Source organism: Neltuma alba, unplaced genomic scaffold (assembly GCF_004799145.2).
Source record: "Neltuma alba isolate B1F8T4 unplaced genomic scaffold, ASM479914v2 tig00012456_pilon, whole genome shotgun sequence".
Classification (NCBI taxonomy): Eukaryota; Viridiplantae; Streptophyta; class Magnoliopsida; order Fabales; family Fabaceae; genus Neltuma; species Neltuma alba.
Genome location: NW_021636935.1, coordinates 15,790 through 38,605, shown reverse-complemented (window position 1 = coordinate 38,605; position 22,816 = coordinate 15,790). Strand labels below are relative to the sequence as shown.

Sequence of the window (22,816 nt, the reverse complement as noted above, 5' to 3'; positions counted from 1 at the left end):
TCACTAGCATTTAATTTGATTAATCTTCAAAATAGCAACAGAAAACGAGTATACAAAAGGGATGACAAAACCTGAGACCATAGATGGCCTAATGACTCTGTAGTTAATGATGTACAATCCTCTGCCTCTATATTTTCCAATTTTGATGGCAACTCAGGTATGTCTCTAAGCCTCTTGCAGTTATTCAGCACTAGTGTCTGCAGATTCGCACACTCTTTGATGCACTCAGGAAGGGAAACAAAATTGCTCCCTGAAAGAATTAACTTTTGAACATTCCAAAAACAACGTAAAGCTAGGTGAAGATCTTCATGAGTAAGACAACAATTTTCAAGATTTAATGCCTCCAAGTTTGAACAGCTGATAACAGGTTGGCTCTCTTGCATTAATTTCATTAAAGATTTTATGCTTGGAGGTTGAATACCACTTAGATTAAGCCGACTAAGGTTTTGCAATGTGAATAAGCAGCTTGGAAGCTCCCTAATACTTTTGTGGGTGCTTATAGCTAAAGATCCGAGTCTTGGAAGATTTCCAATGGAAGGTGGGAGCTCTTTAATAGCAGTGCCTTCTGCATAAATTGTCCTCAGTGCATCCATCTTTCCCACTATACATGGGAAGTAGTCAAGACTCCTGCAATAACTGAGATGAAGCTTCTGAAGAGAAGCCATATTGATTTCACGTGGAAAGCTTGTAAGACTGCTGCACACACTAAGGTTTAATTCGACGAGCTTAGACAAGGATCCAACTGAATCGTGAACTTTGATGAGATTGCGACACCTTGTAAATAACAATCTTCTTAAATTTTGAAATTGAGACATATCAGGTACTTCAGTTATGAATTTACAGTGTGAGAAATTCATATATGTCACACATTCAAACCTCTGCAAAACAAAAACTAAATTATTTAATTACCAACAAAGTTTCTGATAAAAAAATGACATTATAATTGTGCAGATCCATGAAATAGATTAGAGGTTTGTGTATGATATACAATGAATATATATAGAAGGAAAGTTGAAGTAGTTTATTCTCGAAGTAGCTATAAATTGAAAAAAAATACCTTGAATGGCTCTTCCAATCTAAAAAGACTACCAGATAATTTGATGTAAACTAGTTTCTTAGGAGAAAAGTCTGGTGGTAGAATAGTAGAAGGGTATCCCGCCCAGTCAAGCAATCTTAAACTACTTGGAAGATACTTTGGGTTGGTTGAAAATTGTGAATTCCGAACCACAAGAATCCTGAGATTACTCATCTTCTCAAAGGCCATACCACTCCACTCCACTTCTTCTTGTTGAGGCGGATCAAGCATTATTCCTTCAATATTACTGCTCCCCTATAATGGAAGTCCAAGGCATAACAGTTAGATATTGCAAAATAGCACAATAGATTTAATGCATATGACTATATGAAGAAAAAACAAGAATTAGATCCTTACTAGATTTTCACGCAATACTTTAAGAACATCTTTGTAATGCCATAATCTACTGCGTTTACAGGGATTTGATGGTGCCTCCTGCCTAACAATCTCTCTACCCATTTGTTGTACTAAATCATGCATGCCCAAGTTACCGTTATCAGCAACAGTTATAAGAGACTTGTCAACAAGAACTTCAATGTAAAACCTTGCACCAAAATCGCAAGCTGCTAGTTTTTCTTCAACAGATTCCAAATCCTCCTCTTTAAAGAAACAAGCAATATCTAGAAAAATACCCTTGGCACCATCTTGTAAGCAATCATAGCTTATCTTGAGTACATCTAGAATTGTTCTTTCTGGGATCCTCTCATATTGTTCTAATATAGACCTGCATTCCTCTAAATTTTTATGTGCCAAATTGGCGCCAATTACTCTTAAAGCCAAAGGAAGGCCCTTTGCAAATCTCATCACACGTTTGGACATTTTTTCATAGCCTTTTGGAGGCTGGCTCAAACGGAATGCATGCCAGCAAAAGAGTTCAAGAGAGTCATGATCATCTAGCCTCTTCATTTCATATGTTTTCTCAACATTACACACAACTAGCAACTGTTTATTTCTTGTTGTTATAATGACCTTGCTTCCACAACCAAACCAATGACGCCCACCTGCTAGTTTTTCTAACTGTTCAACCTCATCAACATCATCAAGAACCAATAGGATTCTTTTGTGAGAGAGCCTGTGTTTTATTCTAGATATTCCTTCATCAGCACTGCCAAACTTTGTCTTCTTTTCCCCAAGAATCTCTGATAATAATGTTTGCTGAAGATGAACAATGCCCTGGTATTTCTTTGACACTTCTCTAACATCAAACAAAAAACACGCGCCTTCAAATTGGTAGAAGATTGAATTATACAAAGCCTTTGCAAGGGTTGTTTTTCCAACTCCACCAGTTCCATAAATCCCCAACATACAAATGCCATCATTAGAATGATCCAAAAGTGACTTCATCATTTCTATGCGAGGCCCAAGTCCAACCATGTACTCACGGCAATGCAAGCGTTTAGGAGGTAACATAGCATATGCATCTTCAACAATCTTTTCAATAAACCCACATCCATCTCTACAAAAGTGCAGATTCTCTGGTTATTGTGGATCTGATTGTTGCAAAATGCCATTTTCCATTTTTTTTCTCATTTATCATAACTCCGTCAAGTAAAATCTCGTTTAATTCTTCAAAGATAACCTCAATCTCAATTAGCTCTCAATTTTCAAATCCCTTCACTATATAAAAGTATTTATATTTGAAATTAAAAAATTATGAGATATATGCGGCCATAATAATATTACCTTTTAAGTAAATTAAAAAGGTCATCATCAAGGCCAAATATATAATATATATAAAAAACAAGCAAAAAATAGAATATCTCATTCTTCTTGTACATAAGCCAAAAAGAAAAGAAGTGTATTCGTTATGTAGTCAGATATGAATGTCCTATATAGTGTTGTGTTACAACCAGAATTAGAAGTAACATCAGGATTTGAAAATTGCAAAGATGAAAATATTTGTGAGCAACTGACAGTAATAATAGATAGTTAGATGCTGTTTGTCCCCAGCCATTCACCCATCCCGCGATAATTATATTAGCAAATTACTAAATAAAATATAAGTAAGAAAATCAATAAAAATATGCAGTTAAGATTTAAATTAAAAATCTTTTTGTCGAAATATCTGAAACTTGAACATTATTAAAACCAAAATGTTTAAGCCCCAAGTTTACAGAGATCCAAGAATAATAGACGCCGATCAAAATTTCATATATCTTCAAAAGCCTGTCATATCATCCGCAACCACTAATTATTAAGCAAGAGTTTGAATGTTTCATCCGCAGAAGGCAATTAGAAACAACTATAACGAAGCCTACCCATCTCCCAAAAGCCATGCTGATGGCAAACTAGCAGCTTCAGACAAAGCAGATCTCCATTTTCGCACTTTCTTCAAGTCATCTCTGAATCTATCTTCCAGAGCAGCCATGGCATCTCCAAAGCTGTTCCTCTGATATTGAACATCCATCGGATCCACATTGTAAAATACGGGCATGACCAGTTGGTTCTTCTCCTTCTTACACCGAATGATGTGAGCGAGTTCATCGAGGCACCATGTGGAAGTTGCATAATTCCTAGAGAACACAATAATCGAGATTCTGGATTTCTCAATGGCCTTAAGAAGCGTAGGTGAGATACGCTCCCCTTTCCCAAGCTTCTTGTCGTCAATGAAGGCGTTGATTCCCTTCCGGCGCAGAGCATCGTAGAGATGAACAGTGAAGGAGTGGCGAGTATCTTCGCCTCTGAAACTGAGGAAAACGTCATATCTGTACTTGGATTTGCCGGCGAAGACAGCCGATGATGGTGCTGCCATTCGAATCGCCGTGCCTGCAACAATCACAAAACGCTAGCGAGGTATTGGGATTTGAATACTCAAACCTGGAAGAGAAATTTACACAAACGATGAATCAGCAAAGGCAGAGCAAGCCTTTGATGGTTTCCTTTTTTTGCTCAGGCAGATGGAGAGAGCGTGATTTTTTTTTCCCATGAGTGGAGGGATTGCAGCGTTGGATTATTAGTTTTACAAAAAAAATTGCCAACCTTGCAATTGCATCTTTGGAATTTTGCGTGTTCTATTTAATTATCTGGGAAGTATTTAAAGGCATGCAGCCCAGTACCTACCGTTGGAATTCGGGTTTCCAGCGCGCCGGCAGGCGAGTTTATGAAATTGAAAAGAATCTTTTACGAAGCTGCCTACTCGAGTACCAAATAAAAGAATAATTTTTTTAATTAATTTGTTAATTGATATACTAACTTGACCCCAAAAAAAATATTACTCTAGTACGTTCAGTTTTTAATATAAAAAAAAAAAATAATTTAAAAAAATTAAAGATTAATTAAATTGATTAATTGTAATAAGTACATGCTGACTTTTTAAACTGCTCTATTGAGTTAGGTGCATTAGAATTACCTGTAGTGAAAAGCTCTTTACAATCAATATAAGAGATATTTTATAGGAATGGTTACAAATTATGGAAACAAAGTAAATTAAATTCTTATATTTAGAATCAAATCGAACCCTCTAGTTAGCTTATATATTGATGAGCGGAGATAAAAGTATTTTTAAAATATCATGTCAATTTTATTAAAATTGAGTAATTTAGTTAGTTTTCTCAATCTCTACAAATTAATTAAATAAGAGTTATGTGATTGGAGGAATATTCATGATTGGATACTATTTTTTTTAAAAAAATTTTTTTGCAGGTAGCCAAGGCAACTTTATTTAGAATAAAAGCCAAGAAATATTAGTTTCGGGCATAACCATATTTTGGGCTTGAAAGCAATTTATCATTGCCAGTCCGGTTCTGCTCATTTTATATGCTGAAAAATGACAACTAATTATATCTTAAATTGATAAAATATTTCAAATTTTTTCTTATTATATTTACGAATTATTCTCCCATCTATTTTTTCTCTCATTCCAATAAAAATTAAATAAAAATAAAATTAAAAAATTGTCCCTTCAAATAACTCGTATTTAGTACCAACTGATACTACATAAAAGAGCATTAAACATCAACTAGTGTTGGCGGCAGTGGTAATCAGCTGACGTTCCATTCTCAAAAGGTTAAGGTATAATTATGCTCCTAATTATGCAATTTTACCTCTACGATCAGGGTCAAAATTGTATCTCAACCCATTCCCAAAAAGTACACTTGTAGGTGGAAGAGCCAACATGCTCTGTCTGGTGAGGAGCAAGGAACAAAAAACTGGACCGGTAATTAAACCGGTCAAGATACTGGGTTAAGGGTTAATGAGTTAGATCGGGATCAACCCGTAATAAAACCGGTAATAATTAAAATGCTATGTTTTAAATTATATATTAACTATTTTAAATAGAAATTAAAATAAAGATATGAAGAAAAATATATAAAATAAAAGATATATTTAAGAAATTATATATATATAGTAAATAATATGGTAGAAGTACTCATTAGTCAAATCCATCTATTCCTGTACAATGGTTTTGCGTGGGAAACTTGGACCGTGTGGAAATCTAATTTTTTATTCAACTTTCAATTTTAAGTTTTCACATTTCTCAAGATCTGTTTCTCCGGTTGAACCACTTCACATTTTTTATCATTTCCTTTCATCATTCAGCCTTTTCACACCTTGTACGTGATGGATCAGGCATTCACGTGCTCTTATAGCTCTCTCTCTTACTCTCCTTCTTCTCTCCATTTCAGTATTTCTTCGTTCTTCGTTCTTCGTTCTTCGTTCTTCGTTCAGACGTTCCCCTCTTCTTTATTTCGTTTTCATACCTTCATCCTTCCTTACCTCCGTTCAGATGTAGTCGCAGAACCAGAAGGGTGAGAATAAATTTTATTTTTATTTACAGAACGAACATGCAGAACCAGAGGAACTGAAGAAAACAGTCATTTTTTTATTTCTGTTTTTCTTCTTCTTCAGTCAATTTTTTTTTGTTTGTGTGCGGGAAACAGTCTCAGATTCTTCTTCTTCTTTCAAACAACCCGGCTAAACCATCAAAACCAACGGGTTGGCCGGTTGTGGCCGGTTTGCACCGGTTCTTTCCGGTTCGATTTTCTTCCGGTTTTGTTGTTAAACCAGACCGGACAACTGACCGGTTCACCGGTTTCCGATTTGAACCGGCCGGTCCGGTCCGGTTTTTTGTTCATTGGTGAGGAGTCACCCTGTTTCAGAGTGTCTAGGAAGTGAAGAGGGGTAAAGAGGGAAACTGAAAGTTCTAGAAATTCAAGGAGGAGTATTTACGTCCCCCCACCCTAGAACTCACGTAGTTTAGATAATTTTTGTCGCCCTAATTAAGACCCAATTAACATAGATAAGTTAAATTTTCTGACAATGTCTTTAAAAAATACTCTTGCCATCGAAATCAACAATCATGTATATATAAAAAGAAAAAAAACAACCTCTTTCTTTGATAGGAGAAGCCAGCAATTATAGAGAGCTAATAGTAAAGAAATCTCCAAAAATGCTTGCCCCTTGGATAGAGCGTCTTGTACCACGAACGAAAAACTCGGTGTCGTTTTCTTCTCCTACAACTACAATACATACAAGGCAGACAAAATTAATAATAAGCAAAAACCTCGAAATAAATAGACGACAACTAGCAGAAGAGAATAGAGGCTTACTTGGTCCCTTTCTTGGTGTTACTGAGTTGTCCCTTATCAGCAGCCTTGAAATGTCTCAAGAGCTTCTTGGCTGGTGCATGAAGAGGAGAAGCTATGGATTTTCGTTTCAGTGAGGTTCTTGAAGCATTATTCATGAAAGCCCTAGGAAACACAAAGCGAATATTCTCCATGCTCGTTTGCTGCTTATCGACATAAACTCCACACTTAATTATGGAGATATTTGGTGAGTCACACATGACTTGTATGTCCACATCATTCCAACCCGATTCCAGAAACTTATTAAGCTCCTCCAACTCTTCTTCATCAAAGTTCTGAAGTAAATCAAATGAAATCACATGACCTTGCTTACCATAGAAAAAGAAGGCATCATATTCCCTACTTGCACCAGTTGCATAAGGAACATCACGTTTTAGTAATGACATTTTACGGCTATTGATTCTTATAAAAACTTGGAAGGGAAGACTCTTTCTCATCTTAGCTTTTCCAGATTCAATTGCGACGATAAGATGAGGAAAACTTTTCCCACGAACACCAAGAGACAATCACTACAAAAAAATTGACTTTCAGCGGCGACAAAAGTCGCCGCTAAAAGTACAAAAGTCGCCGCCGAAAGTTTTTTGCGGCGACAAGTCGCCGCTGAAAAGTCGTTGCCGTAGCAGCCGTGGCTGAAAACTTTCAGTGGCGACTAAAAAGGTCGCCGTTAAAAGATACTTTCAGCGGCGACTTTTAGAAGTTTCAGCAGCGACAAATGTCGCCGCCGAAAACACTTTCGGCGGCGACATTTGTCGCCGCTCAAAAGCCTTTCAGCGGCGACAAAAAAAGTCGCCGCTGAAGGTCCACTTTCGGCGGCGACACTTTTGTCGCCGCCGAAAGTGTTTTCTGCGGCGACTTTTTTGTCGCCGCTGAAAGTAATGCCTAAGAAGAATTGGCTTTACCAATGCCACGTCATCACCGCAGGTGCCACGTCATCGTCTCCGGCCGCCACGTTAGCACCGTCGACCTCCACGTCATCGCCATTGACGGCCACGTCATCACCGTTGACCGCCACATCATCACTAGCCACCTCCACGTCATTGCCACGTCACTCCTCCTCGCCACGTCATCGTCTAAATATTTTCACCTTAAATGTGTCTTCTTCCAGGTTCGAACTCGTGACCGCCTCCCTTCGTGTCCAACCTTCTTGCCGCTGAGCCAGATTGAATTTGTTTATTAATATTGTAAAATAAAATATATATTATTATATTATACTTTCAGCGGCGACAAAAAAAGTCGCCGCTGAAGGTCTACTTTCGGCGGCGACAAAAAAAGTCGCCGCTGAAGGTCCACTTTTGGCGGCGACAAAAAAAGTCGCCGCTGAAGGTCCATTTTCGGCAATTTGTTTATTAATATTGTAAAATAAAATATATATTATTATATTATACTTTCAGCGGCGACAAAAAAAGTCGCCGCTGAAGGTCCACTTTCGGCGGCGACAAAAAAAGTCGCCGCTGAAAGTCCACTTTCGGCGGCGACAAAAAAAGTCGCCGCTGAAGGTCCATTTTCGGCAATTTGTTTATTAATATTGTAAAATAAAATATATATTATTATATTATACTTTCAGCGGCGACAAAAAAAGTCGCTGCTGAAGGTCCACTTTTGGCGGCGACAAAAAAAGTCGCCACTGAAGGTCCATTTTCGGCAATTTGTTTATTAATATTGTAAAATAAAATATATATTATTATATTATACTTTCAGCGGCGACAAAAAAAGTCGCCGCTGAAAGTCCATTTTCGGCAATTTGTTTATTAATATTGTAAAATAAAATATATATTATTATATTATACTTTCAGCGGCGACAAAAAAAGTCGCCGCTGAAAGTCCACTTTCGGCGGCGACAAAAAAAGTCGCCGCTGAAGGTCCATTTTCGGCAATTTGTTTATTAATATTGTAAAATAAAATATATATTATTATATTATACTTTCAGCGGTGACAAAAAAAGTCGCCGCCGAAAGTCCACTTTTGGCGGCGACAAAAAAAGTCGCCGCTGAAAGTCCATTTTCCTCAATTTGTTTATTAATATGGGAAAACTATATTGGAGGTACCTATACTTTCTCTCAATTTTTAATTTGGTACCTATGTGTTTTTTGTTCTTAACTAAATCTTTAATTTTGCTCTATTAATATCATTAATCCTTATGTAAAGACTAAAAATATCAATAGAACAAAGTTATAAGAGCTAATGTTGCTAAAAGGATAAGATTAAATGTTTAATTAAAGGGAAAAAAACACATAGGTACCAAATTAAAAATTGAGAGAAAGTATAGGTACCTCCAATATGGTTTTCCCTATTAATATTGTAAAATAAAATATATATTATTATATTATACTTTCAGCGGCGACAAAAAAAGTCGCCGCGGAAAGTCCACTTTCGGCGGCGACAAAAAAAGTCGCCGCTGAAGGTCCACTTTCAGCGGCGACACTTTTGTCGCCGCTGAAAGTCTTGGTTTCAGCGGCGACTTTTTGGTGTCGCCGCCGAAAGTGGACTTTCAGCGGCGACTTTTTTTGTCGCCGCCGAAAGTCGTCGCCTAAAGTCTATTTTTTTGTAGTGAATGTGCCTCCTTCGCAGCAATAGTCGAACCAGTCGGGAAATGTTGTTGCCGGCATAGTAAAGAAGCTTTTTGCCTGATGTATCGAAACAACATACACGAAAGACATTTTCAGATTTGAGAATAATAAGTACAATAATATTTGCAGTTTAGTTATTCATAGATAAGATATATCAAGGGCTAAACTATCCCACACTCCTGATGTTATTTTCTAATTGCATATGGTAGCCTAATCTTATTTATGGTCTAAGGTGTTGGACGCACAAAAAATAAGATTAGAATATTGGAAGCACAAAAAATATAACATTAGGGTACTGGATGCATCATATATAAGATCAGGGTGATGGACGCATTATATATAAAATAACATCATATATAAGATCAGGGTGTTAGATACACCTGAAAAATAACATTAAGGTGCTGGATGCTACTTTACACTAAATCAAATCACTTAATCTCTACCAATGGAAGTTGGAGATAGAGCAAAAGACTAGTCTCTTATAACATGATGAACTAAGGCTCGAATCCCTGTTGGGAGAAGTGCTTACATTTAGTGTTCAACAATACCTCAAATAGAATTACCTCTGATAAAAAAATCACTTAATATCCCATTCATTGTAATGTTTTCAATGAATATTAATTATTAAAGATAACAGAATGCCGAAACGTTATTAACCCACACTAATAAGAAGCTCTGGTCATGACATGATTTCTAGTAGTTCATACCTGGAAAAGCTTTAAATCCAGCATGACAAGTGAAAATTATCAAAGGAATAAGAAAAACCTGAAACCATAAACGGCTTGATGATTCAGTTGTTAACGAAGTGCAATTCTCTGCCCTTATGTCTTGCAACCCCGATGGCAGTTCTGGTATGTCTCTTAGCATCTTGCAGTTATTTATTTCTAGCATCATTAGATCAGCACACTCTTTAATGCACCCAGGAAGTGACGCAAAATCATTTCCTGATAAATCCAAGTCTTGCAGATTCTGAAAATATTTCAGAGTAAGGTAAACATCTTCATCCAAAAGGCCACAGTTTCCAAGATCTAAGCAATCTATGCTTAGGCAACTGATAAGTGGTTGGCTTTCTTGCAGTAATTTCTTCAAACATTTTCTACCATGAGGCTGAAGTCCTCCCAACATGAGTGTGCTAAGATTTTGCAACGTGAATAAGCTGTTTGGAAGCTCTTTAATAGCGCTACCTTCTGCAAAAATACTTCCAAGTGCATCCATCTTTCCAACTAAATTAGGGAAGCACTCAAGGCTCTTGCAGTTAGTAAGAACGAGCACTTCAAGAGACGGCATGTTGATTTCACGTGGAAAGCTGCTAAGTTTGGTGCATTTACCAACATCTAATTTGATAATCTTACCAAGAAGTCCCACTGAATCATGAACTTTGATCAAATTGCGACATTCATGAAAGCTTAATGTTTTTAAATTTTGAAAATGAGACATATCAGGTACTTCTGTTATGAATTCACACCGCGAGAAATTCATGTGTGTCACATATCCAAACTTCTGCAAAACAAAACCGATATTATTTAATTAATGACAATTGTCAAGAAAGATTGTCTTTTGAATAGAATAGTCCAGCCTCCCTTTGATTTATCTAATCTTATGTTGAATCTTTGAAAAATCTCCTCTGAGTCAAAAAATAGTTGAGGATTCTAGAGAAGAGAATAAAAAATATAATCAGTTGAGAGTAATTTATTCGTGAATTTTTAGAAGAACATTATGGCTCAAGAAATTTGATCATAGAAACAAGAGTCAATAAAGTACCTGGAATGGCTCTTCAAATTTGAAAAGACTTCTACATAACTTGAAGCAAACTAGTTTTGGAGGAGAAAAATCTGGTGGTAAAGTCATAGAAGGATATCCCTCCCAATCAAGCAATCTCAAACTATTAGGAAGATACTTGGGACTTGTAAAGAATTGGGTATTTCGAACAATCAGAATTCGAAGATTATTCATCTTCTCAAAAGCCAAGCCGTTCCACATCACTTCTTCTTGTTTAGGTGGATCAAGTATTATTCCTTCAATATCATTTCCTCCCTATAGTACAAGTTCAAAAAAGTGACATTGTTAGATAATTTGTCAAATTTGTACAATTTAATGTATGTAAGGAAACAGATAACTTTTTTTTCTCTTACTAAATTATTTTGCAGCACATTAAGCACATCTTTGTAATACCATAACCTGCTACGTTTACTAGGATTTGAGGGTGCCTCTTGCTCAACAATTTCTTTAGCCATTTGTTGTATTAGATCATGCATCAGCAAAAGACCATTATCAGCAATAGTTATCAAAGATTTATCTACAAGAACCTCAATAAAAAACCTTGTCCCATGGTAACAAGCTCCGAGTATGTCTTCTACAAATTCCAATGTCTCCTTTTTAAAGAAACAAGCAATGTCCAAGAAAATACACTTAGCATCATCTTGTAAGCAATCATAGCTTATTTTCAATATCTCATGTATTGTTCCTCTTGAGATTTGATAATATTGTTTCAATGTATATCTCCATTCCTCCAAGTTTTTGCGAGCCAAATTGGAGCCTATCAATTTTAAAGCCAAAGGAAGGCCACGTATATAACGTATAATACCAATGGACATACTTTTGTATACTTTTGGAGGGTGGCTTGTACGAAATGCATGCCAACAAAAGAGCTCAAGAGCGTAATGCTCATTTAGCTCTTTCATTTCATATTGCTTCTTAATATCGCGTGCAATTAGCAATTGCTTGTTTCTTGTTGTTATAATGATCTTGCTTCCACAACCAAACCAATCACACCCTCCAGCAAGCTGTTCTAACTGTTCAGCTTCTTCGACGTCATCAAGAACCAACAAAATCTTTTTGTGAGAGAGTCTATGTTTTATTTTTGTTATTCCTTCATCAGCACTGCTAAACTTGATCTTATCATCTAGAATTTCTGATAGTAGCATTTGTTGAAGGTGAATAACACCTTGATATTTCTTTGATGTTTCTCTAACATCAAACAAAAAACAAGCACCTTCAAAATTGTAGAAGATTGAATTATAGACAGCTTTTGCAAGGGTTGTTTTGCCAATCCCACCAATTCCATAAATTCCCAACACACAAACTCTGCCATCAGTTTCATCCAAAAGTGACATCACTTCTTCTATATAAGGCTCAAGTCCAACGATGTAATCAACGTTATGGTAGCGTTTAGGAGGTAGCCTAGCAAATGTATCTTCAACGATACTTTCAATAAATCCATCTTGGTATCTACAAAGGGAAAAGTTAATTTTTTTAGCTATGAAGACGGTTATCGCCACATATTCTGTTTTATATTTCTATGCTGTTTTAGCTCTCTAAGATTTTAATCCTTTCACTATGCATGTCTAAATGATTTTTGAAGTTATAGAAATATAAATATTTGTTATTTCAATTCTATCATTTAAGTAAATCCAAAAGTAATGATGCAAAAACCATAAAAGTCAAAATATAGAAGTATGTAAGCTTCTAAATTGAAAATAAAAATTGTGAATATTAAACACAATCTATAATAATCCTCATAAGAAAAATACTGTAAAAACTACAATTTTATAGAACCTTTGAATTACAAAAGCAAAAGTCACAGATCGAAATTTCAAACATCTCCAGTAGCGTTCTAACCATCATTATTTGAAAAATTTATCAGTAGAAGGCATTCAAAAAATAGTATAAGAAAGCATACCCATCTTCGAAAAGCCATGCCGATGATAAGCTAGCAGCTTCAAACAAAGCAGATCTCCATCGTTGTACTTTCTCCAAGTCATCTCTAAACCTTTCTTCAAGAGCAGCCATGGCTTCCTCAAAACTGTTTCTCTGATACTGAACATCCATCGGATCCACCTTGTAAAAGATGGGCATAACCAGCTGGTTCTTCTGCTTTTGACACCAAATGATATGGCCGAGTTCCTCTAGGCACCATGTGGAGGTAGCATAGTTTCTAGAGAACACAATAATGGAAACTCTTGATCTATCAATGGCTCTAAGAAGCGTAGGTGAAATCTCTTCCCCTTTCCCAAGCTTCTCGTCATCAATGAAGGCGTTGATTCCCTTACGGCGCAAAGCATCGTAGAGAGGCGCAGTGAAGATGTGGCGAGTATCTTCACCTCTGAAACTCAGAAAGACATCATATCGATACTTAGCTTCGCTGGTGAAGCTACGGGATGATGGTGAGGCCACTTGAATCGCCATGGCTGCAATAATCGCGGAGTTGAAGCTAGGTGTTGAGATTTGAAAACTCAAACGAGAGAGAAACCTGTACAGTTAACGTGGATCGTGACTCTTTTATATATATATATATATATATATATATATATATTAAATGGATCCACACCTGGTAGAGGTCGGTGGCTTCTGTTTTGTTTGACTTTTCTGTCGTTTCCTGGAGCCACCGTTGATTGAGGAAAGTAATGATGGTGCAGGTCGACGGATTCTTTCTTCCAGTTTGTTTTTGTTTTAATTTTCATTTATTTTGAAGGACTCAATGATCTACGGCGGACCAAGTTGCATTGGGTGTGAGGCCAAATTCCTGAGGAGCAACTATTAAGTGTGTGTTTGTGTGTTAAAATGAGTGTTTGCAATATTTATCATAAATAATTTTCTTTTTCTTGGCCGGAAAATATAAATAATTTTCTAAATAAAAATGATTAAATAACAATTTAATAATAGTCTCACTCGTAAATCGTGAAAATCGATCCAAACGGTGCAGAAGTTTTGTTTTTATTGTTTTTCTTTTTCCTTGGCCTAAACAGTGGTGCAGAAAAGGAAGCATCGCTTGACTTCAATTTTATCGTTTTGTGAAGTTGTTTCGAAAATAAATAAATCATTACAAATTTGTAAAAACTTTTATTTAATTCAAAGTCAACAGTTGCACTACAAAAAAAAATTGACTTTCAGCAGCGACAAAAAGTCACGGCTAAAAAGTGGTTAAAAACTTTCAGCGACAACTTTTAAAAGTTTCGGCGGCGACAAGAATGTTGCCGTTGAAAGACACTTTCAGCGGCAATATTCTTGTTACCGCGAAAAGATTTTTCAGCGGCGACAATTTGTCACAACCAAAAGAGATGTTCAACGGCGGCTTTTTTGCCGCCACTGAAAGTAATACCTAATAAGAATTGGCCTTACCAACGCCACGCCATCACCGCCGGCCGCCACGTCATCATCACCAGCTGCCACATCATCACCGCCGACCGCCACATCATTACTAGCACCTCCACGTCATTGCCACATCACTCCTCCCTGCCATGTCATTATTCAAATATTTTCACCTTAAATGTGTCTTCTTCAAAGTTTGAACTTGTGACCACCTCCTTTCGCATCCAATCTTTTTGCCGCTAAACCAAATTGAATATGTTCATTAATATTATAAAATAAAATATATATTATTATATTACACTTTTAGCGGCGACATTATAAAATCGTTGCTAAAAGTCTACTTTCAGCGGCGACTATAGAATGTTGCCGCTGAAAGTGAACCCAATGATTATCAAAAGTATACTTTTAACAGCGACAAAAAAAGTCACCACTAAAAGTCCACTTTCAGCAGCGACAAAAAAGTCACTTTCAACGGTGACTTTTAGTTTCAGTAGTGACCTTTTGGTGTCGTCACTGAAAGTGGACTTTCAGCGGTGACTTTCTTTGTCGCCGCCGAAAGTCATTGTTTAAAGTCTTTTTTTTTTTTTGTAGTTGTTAGATTCTTAAATCAAAGTAATTTTTTGCAGCGACTTCTAGATTGTTTTAGGTCAGAGTCAACGGTTGATGGGTACCTATAATGAGTTACAGACTTGCAGTCACGTACAAGCTAAAATTAATCTGAAGAGAACAACTATTTTTCAAAATTTCAATTTTTTTACTTAAATTTATTTATAGCAGGGTAAGTAAATCTAAAGTCAATATTTAATTTTTTTCATTGTCTATCAATAAGTAAGGATTATATCAAATTTTAGTTTTAAAAAAATCTTGTCGAGCAAGCTCTATTGATGACTACGAAATAAATGAATCCATAGGCCTGTCATTTTGATTAATGGTGTTATTGCATTCATGCATTGAACTTAAAGAATCAAGATAAATAGCTATGGTAAGGGAAGAACGAACCATTAGTTGTTCTAGATTAATTTTAAAAATTAACCGAATTAATACAGTATAGTGCACGATTGGAATTATATTTACGTTCAGGAGCCTCTAAAAAGATCCTAAACAACTAAATAGGTAAAGGATAAAGAATTGACTTGGTAAAAATGTTTTAGGTTTTGAAAATTAATTTTACTTTACTAACTATTAAAGATGCAATGGAATAAATCTAAACTTTTTTTAAAAAATATTTTCCTTTATAAAAATGAATGAGAATGGATATGATAAAATGTATGAGATGAATACTTCTTAGAAATGGATTAGTGACCTTTTTTGTTCAAAATATTTTGAGAATTAAAAACAATGCACTAAGTCTTAATGAAAAACCCCAAAATATCATTTGAGTCTAGCAATTATAATTAGTGATTACTCCTATCCTAGTTAGTAAACATCTCTTAACTTGCTATTTAAAACCACTTAGTGTGCAACTGTGATTAAATCAAATAGCGTTTCCTCTGAAAAAATAATGCTCGAATGAGACACTCAAAAGCAAGCTCAAATCAATTATATAACATGCGAAACAATACAATATCAATAAACTCGTAAAAGGAATACAAAAATATAACATTTAAGCTACAAAATTCAGTCACAATCACAAGTGCTCAATTCAATAGAGATAATCAACCGAAATCTCAGCATTCTACAAACAAACAGAGAATCCAAATTTAGATAAGAGAAAATGAATTGAATTAAATTAACTCCCCTGCTAGCTTCTGGAACTCCAGCCGCTGCTCCATCTCCAAGAGGCAATGAACTCAGCTGCTCATAGAACCCGATGCAGATACAACTCGTATGAAGCACCAAGCAACCATGCAAGTTGAGGTGAAGGGACGGATTCAGGTAAAATATGAATGAGGCCGAGAGAGGTGATGAAGATGATGCTGGATTGAATGGAATGGAATGGTGAAGATGGATTTTAACGGTGATGGAAGAAATGGTGATGGTGGTGGATTCGAATATTTGGATTCAACGGAGATGATGGAATTGGCCGAGAGTGAGGAGTATGGAGAATGAAGAACGATTGAAGGCTCCTGTCGCACACTCTGGACCTCTCGCCGTCGACTCCTCTGATCCTCTGTTCATTCACGCCGTCCTCTGCTCAACTTGTCTCTGTCGCGATCTCTCTGCCACCAGGAAGATTCAACGGAGATGAAGATTCGTGGAGAACAGATCGAGCTCCTCTGGTCTGCCTCTGCCGCAATCCTCTGGTCCTTCGTTCTGTCTTCTGCCGTCACTGGTCCTCTCTGCCACCAGGAAGATTCAACGGAGAAGAATGTGAGCGGTGAACGGAGAGAATGCCGGAGGTTGTGATTGTGCCGTCACTCCCCCTGGTCTTCTCGTGCTGTCGCCACTCTTCTGCCCTCTGGTTCTCACTTTCTGCCCACGCCGTCCTCCCCCTTGTGTGCCTCTCCTGAAGACGACGATGATGATTTGAATTTTAGGGCAGGTAGTACAACGCACCGTTTTACTATCTGACCCTCTTTTACTTTTTTTCCTTTTAATATTTCTTTTTTTTTATTTTAATTCCTCAAAAAAAGCTGCAATTAAAAATTGAAAGATAGGTTATGACAAATTTGCTTCTATTACGCACTAATTCAAGTTAAAACATTCTAATATGAATATTATACTCTAATAATACAATTAAGGACCAATAATAATAACAAAAATCCACCAAAAATATATGAAAGTGTATGTAAAACATAGGTTTGTCAGGCTTGGTCATCATATATTAGAAGAATGAAAGAAAGGAATAACCAGCAATATTAAATATTTAAATGTTTAATAGCTTCATTACAACGTGGATTTTATAACCTTGAAAGAGAGGATATATCTTTAGAATTTTTACCCTTAAAATCAGATAACCTCTAAAATCTACTGTTTCTTGGGAGCATTTTATTATTAATATATATTATGCAAATATGTAAGTGAATTTTCTTTATGTTATTATACTCTTTTGTTTGAAAGGTTATAAATATATAGAAACTATATGTACTGGTAAAATAATGAGAATTCTCTTATTTCTCTTTGGACAACACCAAGTTTCTTTTATATATATATATATATATAAATGTTTATATATTAAGTTCTACAACCAAATTGTCATGTGTCTTGTTTTTGAAGTATTATCATTTAATATAAGTTCACATTAAAAAATGGAACACATAATCACATTGGACTTGAGAATGTGACATAATAGATGTATAAAGAACTTGATTTAAGTATTTTTCTCTCTTTTGCTCTTATCATATTGACGTCGTTCACATTTTTCTTTAGCTTTCATAATACATACTATATATTAAGAAGTCGGTATTCTAAACAATTTTTTCAAAAAATAATTTTTAAATATCAGTACAAACCCTTACAAAAAAAGTCTCAGTTGCAAATTGAAATTTAATAACTTAAATTGATATTTTGAGACCTAATTATCCCTTTTTTTTTCCTTATTAATTTTAGCTATCGTTAGTTATAACTAATTTTACTTTGCGTCTCTCTTTGGATTTGATACTCTCAATTATTGAACATATCAAAGTGAAAAATACTCAGTACCCAAAAATAAAAAATGCTTCACCGCTGGTTTTCCTCTCAAAACACAAATAAAAAGCCTCACTGCTTTGTTTGAATGATGTCGAAAGCACCGACGCGATGAGTCGCTCCCAGATAATAACGATTGATTAAATTCTTTACAAATAATAAAAGTGAGTTTGGCCCAAAACAAAAAAGAATAATAAAACTAGTAAGACCCAGATTTTTTGCCAGATGGATAGGATGGACGCTCGATCTGCAAACAGTAAAAAAAAAAAATCATGTAAAACATGTGTCCTTAAATATAAAAGTTTTGAAAATTAAATCATGCCATATTATTTATAGTTTGTGAATAGTTTTTGCATTCGGTAATACTTGTTATATATAGTTATGTATATACTGCAAGATTACTGGGAAAGACAGAGAAGAGAGATTAACTCTGAGTCTTATTCAACTCAACTGAACTCTGTGAGGTTTACAAATTGCTTTATACATATAACAATGCATAACAACGTAACCAACTACGGTTACTCAACAAACTCAGACTCAGACATTTGGGCTTGGACCTAAGATAGGCCCAATATACCCAATACACTAATATCCCCCCATCTTTTCTTTTCTTTTGTTTTTTTTTTAAGAGTACAACACTTCGATCGGAACCACATGAAGCCTTTCACGACATTCAGCAAATGCAGCAGGTGGAAGGGCCTTGGTTAGAACATCAGCTACTTGCTCTGCAGCTGGAACATAGTTAACCCATAGAGTGCCATCATCAATTTTCTCTCAAACAAAGTATAGGTCAATCTCAAAATGCTTTGATTTACTGTGTAACACTGGATTAGCAGAGAGAGCAAATGTTCCAGAGTTATCACACCATACAGATGGAATGCCGATGATATCAACACGCATCTCTTTGAGTACAGCAAGAAGCCACAGAATGTCAGAGACTGAATCAGCAACACTGCGAAACTCTGCTTTGGTAGGAGAGCGAGCTACAACAGGTTGCTTACGAGACGTCCACATGATTGGATTAGGACCTAAGTAAGTATGATACCCACTCGTGAGCGCCTATCTTCCTTTAATGAAGCCCAATTGGTATCAGCAAATCCTTGGACAGTGAAATTTGCTACTGGTTGAAGGAGCAGGCCATATGAACTGGTCCCATTAAGGTAGCGAAGCACACGCTTAATCCCTTCCCAATGCACATCCCAAGGACACTGCATGTATTGAGCTAATTTGTTCACAGTGTAGGAAATATCAGGTCGAGTAAGACAGATATACTGTAAGGAGCTAAGGCTCCCACTATGCTACGATACAACAAGGGGTCTTGCAGCACCTAACTATCCATATTAGTGAGTTTAGCACATGTAGTCATTGGCATGGGTTTAGCATTTGACATCATCATATGTGTCTTTGTTAGTAACTCAGTAATGTACTTCTTCTGTGACATATGAACTCCCACTTGAGTTCTATGAAATTCAATGCCTAAAAAGAAGGAGAATTCACCAAGAACTTTCAGAGAAAAGAATGAATTCATCTGAGAGACAACATTCTTGATAGCATCATTGCTGCTGCTTGTAAGAATAAGATCATCGACATAGACAAGGAGATACAGAATATGATCCTCCTATTGACGAATGAATAGGCACACACCAGATTTAGTTTGCTGAAAACCCAAGTTACAGAGTGTATCTTTGAGCTTCTGGAACCATGCTCTGGGAGCTTGTTTAAGCTCATAGATTGCCTTTTTTAGTCTACAAACCAAACCAAACTCAGAGCCATCAGATTTCTTCTCAAAGCCTGGTGGCTGCATCATAAAACTTCCTCAGTAAGTTCATCGTTCAAGAAGGCATTATTGAAATCAATCTAATGAAGATTCCATCTCTTAGTCACTGCTAAGGTGATAAAGATTTGAACAGTACTGAACTTAACAACAGGGCTAAAAGTATCATTGTAGTCTACTCCAGCTTCCTGGGAATAACCCTTAGTAACAAGTCGGGCTTTTCTTTTGATAGGTACACCATCAGCATTAGTCTTGAGCTTAAAGATCCACTTACAACCCACAACTTTTCGATCAGCGGGAAGTGGAAGAATTTCCCAGGTTTGGAATTTGAGAAGAGCATTGTACTCTTCTTCTGCAGCAAGTCAACAGTGAGGGTCAGCTAGGGCTTCAGATATATTATCAGGACAGAAGGGTTGAGAGGCAGTGCTAAGATAAGCTTTAGGTTTAAAGGTGCCAGCTTTGGATCTGGTAGTCATGGGGTGATTGTTAATAGTGAGTGTTGGAATGATGGGTGGTTGGGGTGGTAAGGCAGGTGTGTCAGATGAGGAATTGGGAGTAATAGTGGGAGAGGAGGAACTGGGTAAAGAGGTAACTGAATAAGGTGATGTAGTGGAGGTAGTCAAGGGTTGAAAGGATGACACTGGGTCAGGTGAAGATAAGGTGGACCGCTGGCGAGTGTTGACTTGAGTTGTTGCAAAGAAAGCATTTTCATCAAATCTCACATGCCTTGAAATATACAATTTTCCTGTTAGGGGATCCAAACACTTGTAACCTTTATGTTGAGCACTATAGCCAAGAAAGGTACATGGAGCATAATGATATGCAAGTTTATGAGCATTATATGGACGAATCTATGGGTAGCATTTGCACCCAAAAACCTTCAATATAGAGTAATCAAGAACTTTACCATAGAGCTTCTCATAGGGAGAAATGCCTTTTAGTGGTTGAGAAGGCAATCGGTTCATAAGAAATACTGCAGAAGTGAATGCATGTGGCTAGTAGTACAAAGGTAACTCAACTTGAGCAAGTAATGTAAGCCCTGTTTCTACAATATGTCTGTGCCTTCTTTCAACGAGCCCATTCTGCTCAGAAGTATGTGGGCATGACAATCAGTGTTCAATTCCTACCTCAGATAAGAACTTCGAGAAAGCTTGAAATTCCCCACTATTGTCTGATTGAAACTGTACTATTTTAGTTTGAAACTGAAGTTCAACTTTGCTTTTAAAGGTTTTAAAAGCTTGCAGAGCCTCAGACTTAGTTTTGAGTTAGTAGATCCACATGAATCGACTATGTGCATCAATAAAGGCAACATAGTAAGCATACCTAGATGATAAAATGGGGGCCGGTCCCCACAAGTCAGCCATAACAAGTTGAAAAGGTTTGTTGTATTTAGTGGTAGAAGGTACAAAGGGAAGTTTATGACTCTTTCCCAGTTGACAAGCCTGACAAATTGACCAAATTACATTCTGAGAGACTTCTACCTTATTCAAATGTAAAACTTTCTTAGTAACATCCACAGAGGGATGACCTAGTCTGTGATGCCACAAAACTAATACATCAGAAGTAGACACAAAAAAACAACTGTTGCTGTTACTATTGAGAGCAGAATATGATTGATGATCCTTTAGCTTCTTTGCATCTTCAAGGTACTTATACATTCCATGACTCTCAGTACTATGCGCCAAAATCGTACGGGTCTGCAGATCCTTAACCACACAGTCATTAGGAAAGAATTCAACAGAAACTTGGTTTTCCCTTGTAAATTGAGTATGGACATCAAATTCTTTTTCATTTCAAGAACACACAGAATATTCCGAAGATGTAAAGGCTTAGCAGCAGATAAGACCGAGTGTCCAAAATTAGAGACAGGTAAGGGTTGACCATTACCTACTTCAACCATGCCAGATCCATCAAAGACTTGCTGCATTTTATTGGTTGAGTGAGCTACATGTTGAGTGGCGCTAGAATCAAAGTACTGTGCATCATCACTAGTCACTGTAGTAGGATGAGCTAGAAACACTTGTGCACCAGAAGATTGACCAGTAGGTTGAGGAGAAGAAGAGTTGGCAACCAAAGGTGGATTTAGAGCAGGATTTGATTGAGAAGTAATACCAACAGCAGGCTAAGGAACAGATGCAGATGCATTTGGTTGAACAGCAGAGTGCTCACAATCGACCACAGGATGACACTCATCAAACGAGGCAACAGTGTTATATGCACTTGGAGTAGAGTTATTATTATGAGTATTGGAAATATGATGAGGAATGTTATTATTGTAAGTATACACATATCGGAAGAAACAACGATCAGTCGTGTGACCAACCTTTGTGCAAATCTAACATGTTGGCTTAGAAACCACTGGTCCTCTGCCTCAACCTCTACCAAATGAAGGGCGAAGAGGTTGCTGAAAGGTCGGTGGAGGAGGAGGTCCACCCCTGCTAGTGAAATGACCTCTGCCTACTACATATACTTGCTCAGTATTGTCAACAAAACTGGAACAATGTGAGCCTGCATAATTGACTTGCACAGAGGCTGCTTAAAGAAAGGACTTCTAGCGAGTTTCAGCATCAATCAGCATTGTGTGAATTTCTGACAGAGAGAAACGCCCATGAGCAGCATTGATTATTGCGATGACTGATTCATATTCAGTAGATAATCCATTCAACACATAGGAGATCTTATCTGTATCCGGAACGCGATGACCAAGCATTGCTAGGTGATCACACAACGATTTTACAGTAGCCAAGAAATCTCTCATCAGTAGCTATCCTTTATTCTGATTGGAGAGTTGATTTTGGTAGGATAATACCTTTGCATCAGACTTTGTTGAGAATAACTGTTCAAGTCGAGTCTAGATCTGAGCAGCAGTATTGTATCCTACTAGCTCAGGTAGTACTGAGGCACTGACAGATGCTAGCAGCCAAGACGCCAAAGAGGAATCCTGAACCTCAAATTCCTCATAGGCTGGATTAGGTATCATCTGATCATTTTCCCCTTGGATCTTGGACGTCGGAGTTTGAGATGTACCGTCAAGAAGACCTAATAGCTTGTGTTGCTTTGCCATAAGCTGAACCTGCTGCTTCCACATTAGATAATTATTATCATCCAACCGAACAGTGATCTTTTTATTTGTAAAGAAGTGAGGAACGGAATTTGAGAT

At 36.8% G+C, this 22,816-nt stretch overlaps 3 protein-coding genes across 3 annotated transcripts; all 3 read right to left on the bottom strand.

Annotated features, from left to right (window-relative positions):
* Positions 1-26: 26 nt before the first annotated feature.
* Positions 27-5,191, bottom strand: LOC114727267 (TMV resistance protein N-like). Its single transcript, XM_028913968.1, has 5 exons — positions 5,119-5,191; positions 3,334-3,841; positions 1,433-2,531; positions 1,058-1,330; positions 27-878 (listed from the first exon to the last, which is right to left on the bottom strand). Exons 1-5 carry the CDS (start codon positions 5,189-5,191, stop codon positions 27-29), a joined length of 2,805 nt encoding a protein of 934 aa, XP_028769801.1.
* Positions 5,192-6,409: 1,218 nt separating this feature from the next.
* LOC114727290 (uncharacterized) lies at positions 6,410-7,156 on the bottom strand. The gene is made up of 2 exons (XM_028913992.1): positions 6,625-7,156; positions 6,410-6,528 (listed from the first exon to the last, which is right to left on the bottom strand). The coding sequence occupies exons 1-2, from the start codon at positions 7,095-7,097 to the stop codon at positions 6,441-6,443; spliced, it is 561 nt and encodes a 186-aa protein (XP_028769825.1). The 5' UTR covers positions 7,098-7,156; the 3' UTR covers positions 6,410-6,440.
* A 3,121-nt stretch (positions 7,157-10,277) lies between these two features.
* LOC114727266 (TMV resistance protein N-like) lies at positions 10,278-13,412 on the bottom strand (the record flags this gene model as incomplete). The annotated part of the gene is made up of 4 exons (XM_028913967.1): positions 12,907-13,412; positions 11,360-12,455; positions 10,989-11,261; positions 10,278-10,727 (listed from the first exon to the last, which is right to left on the bottom strand). Coding segments are annotated over exons 1-4 (2,325 nt in total), but the record flags the coding sequence as incomplete, so codon positions are not given.
* Between the last annotated feature and the right edge of the window lie 9,404 nt (positions 13,413-22,816).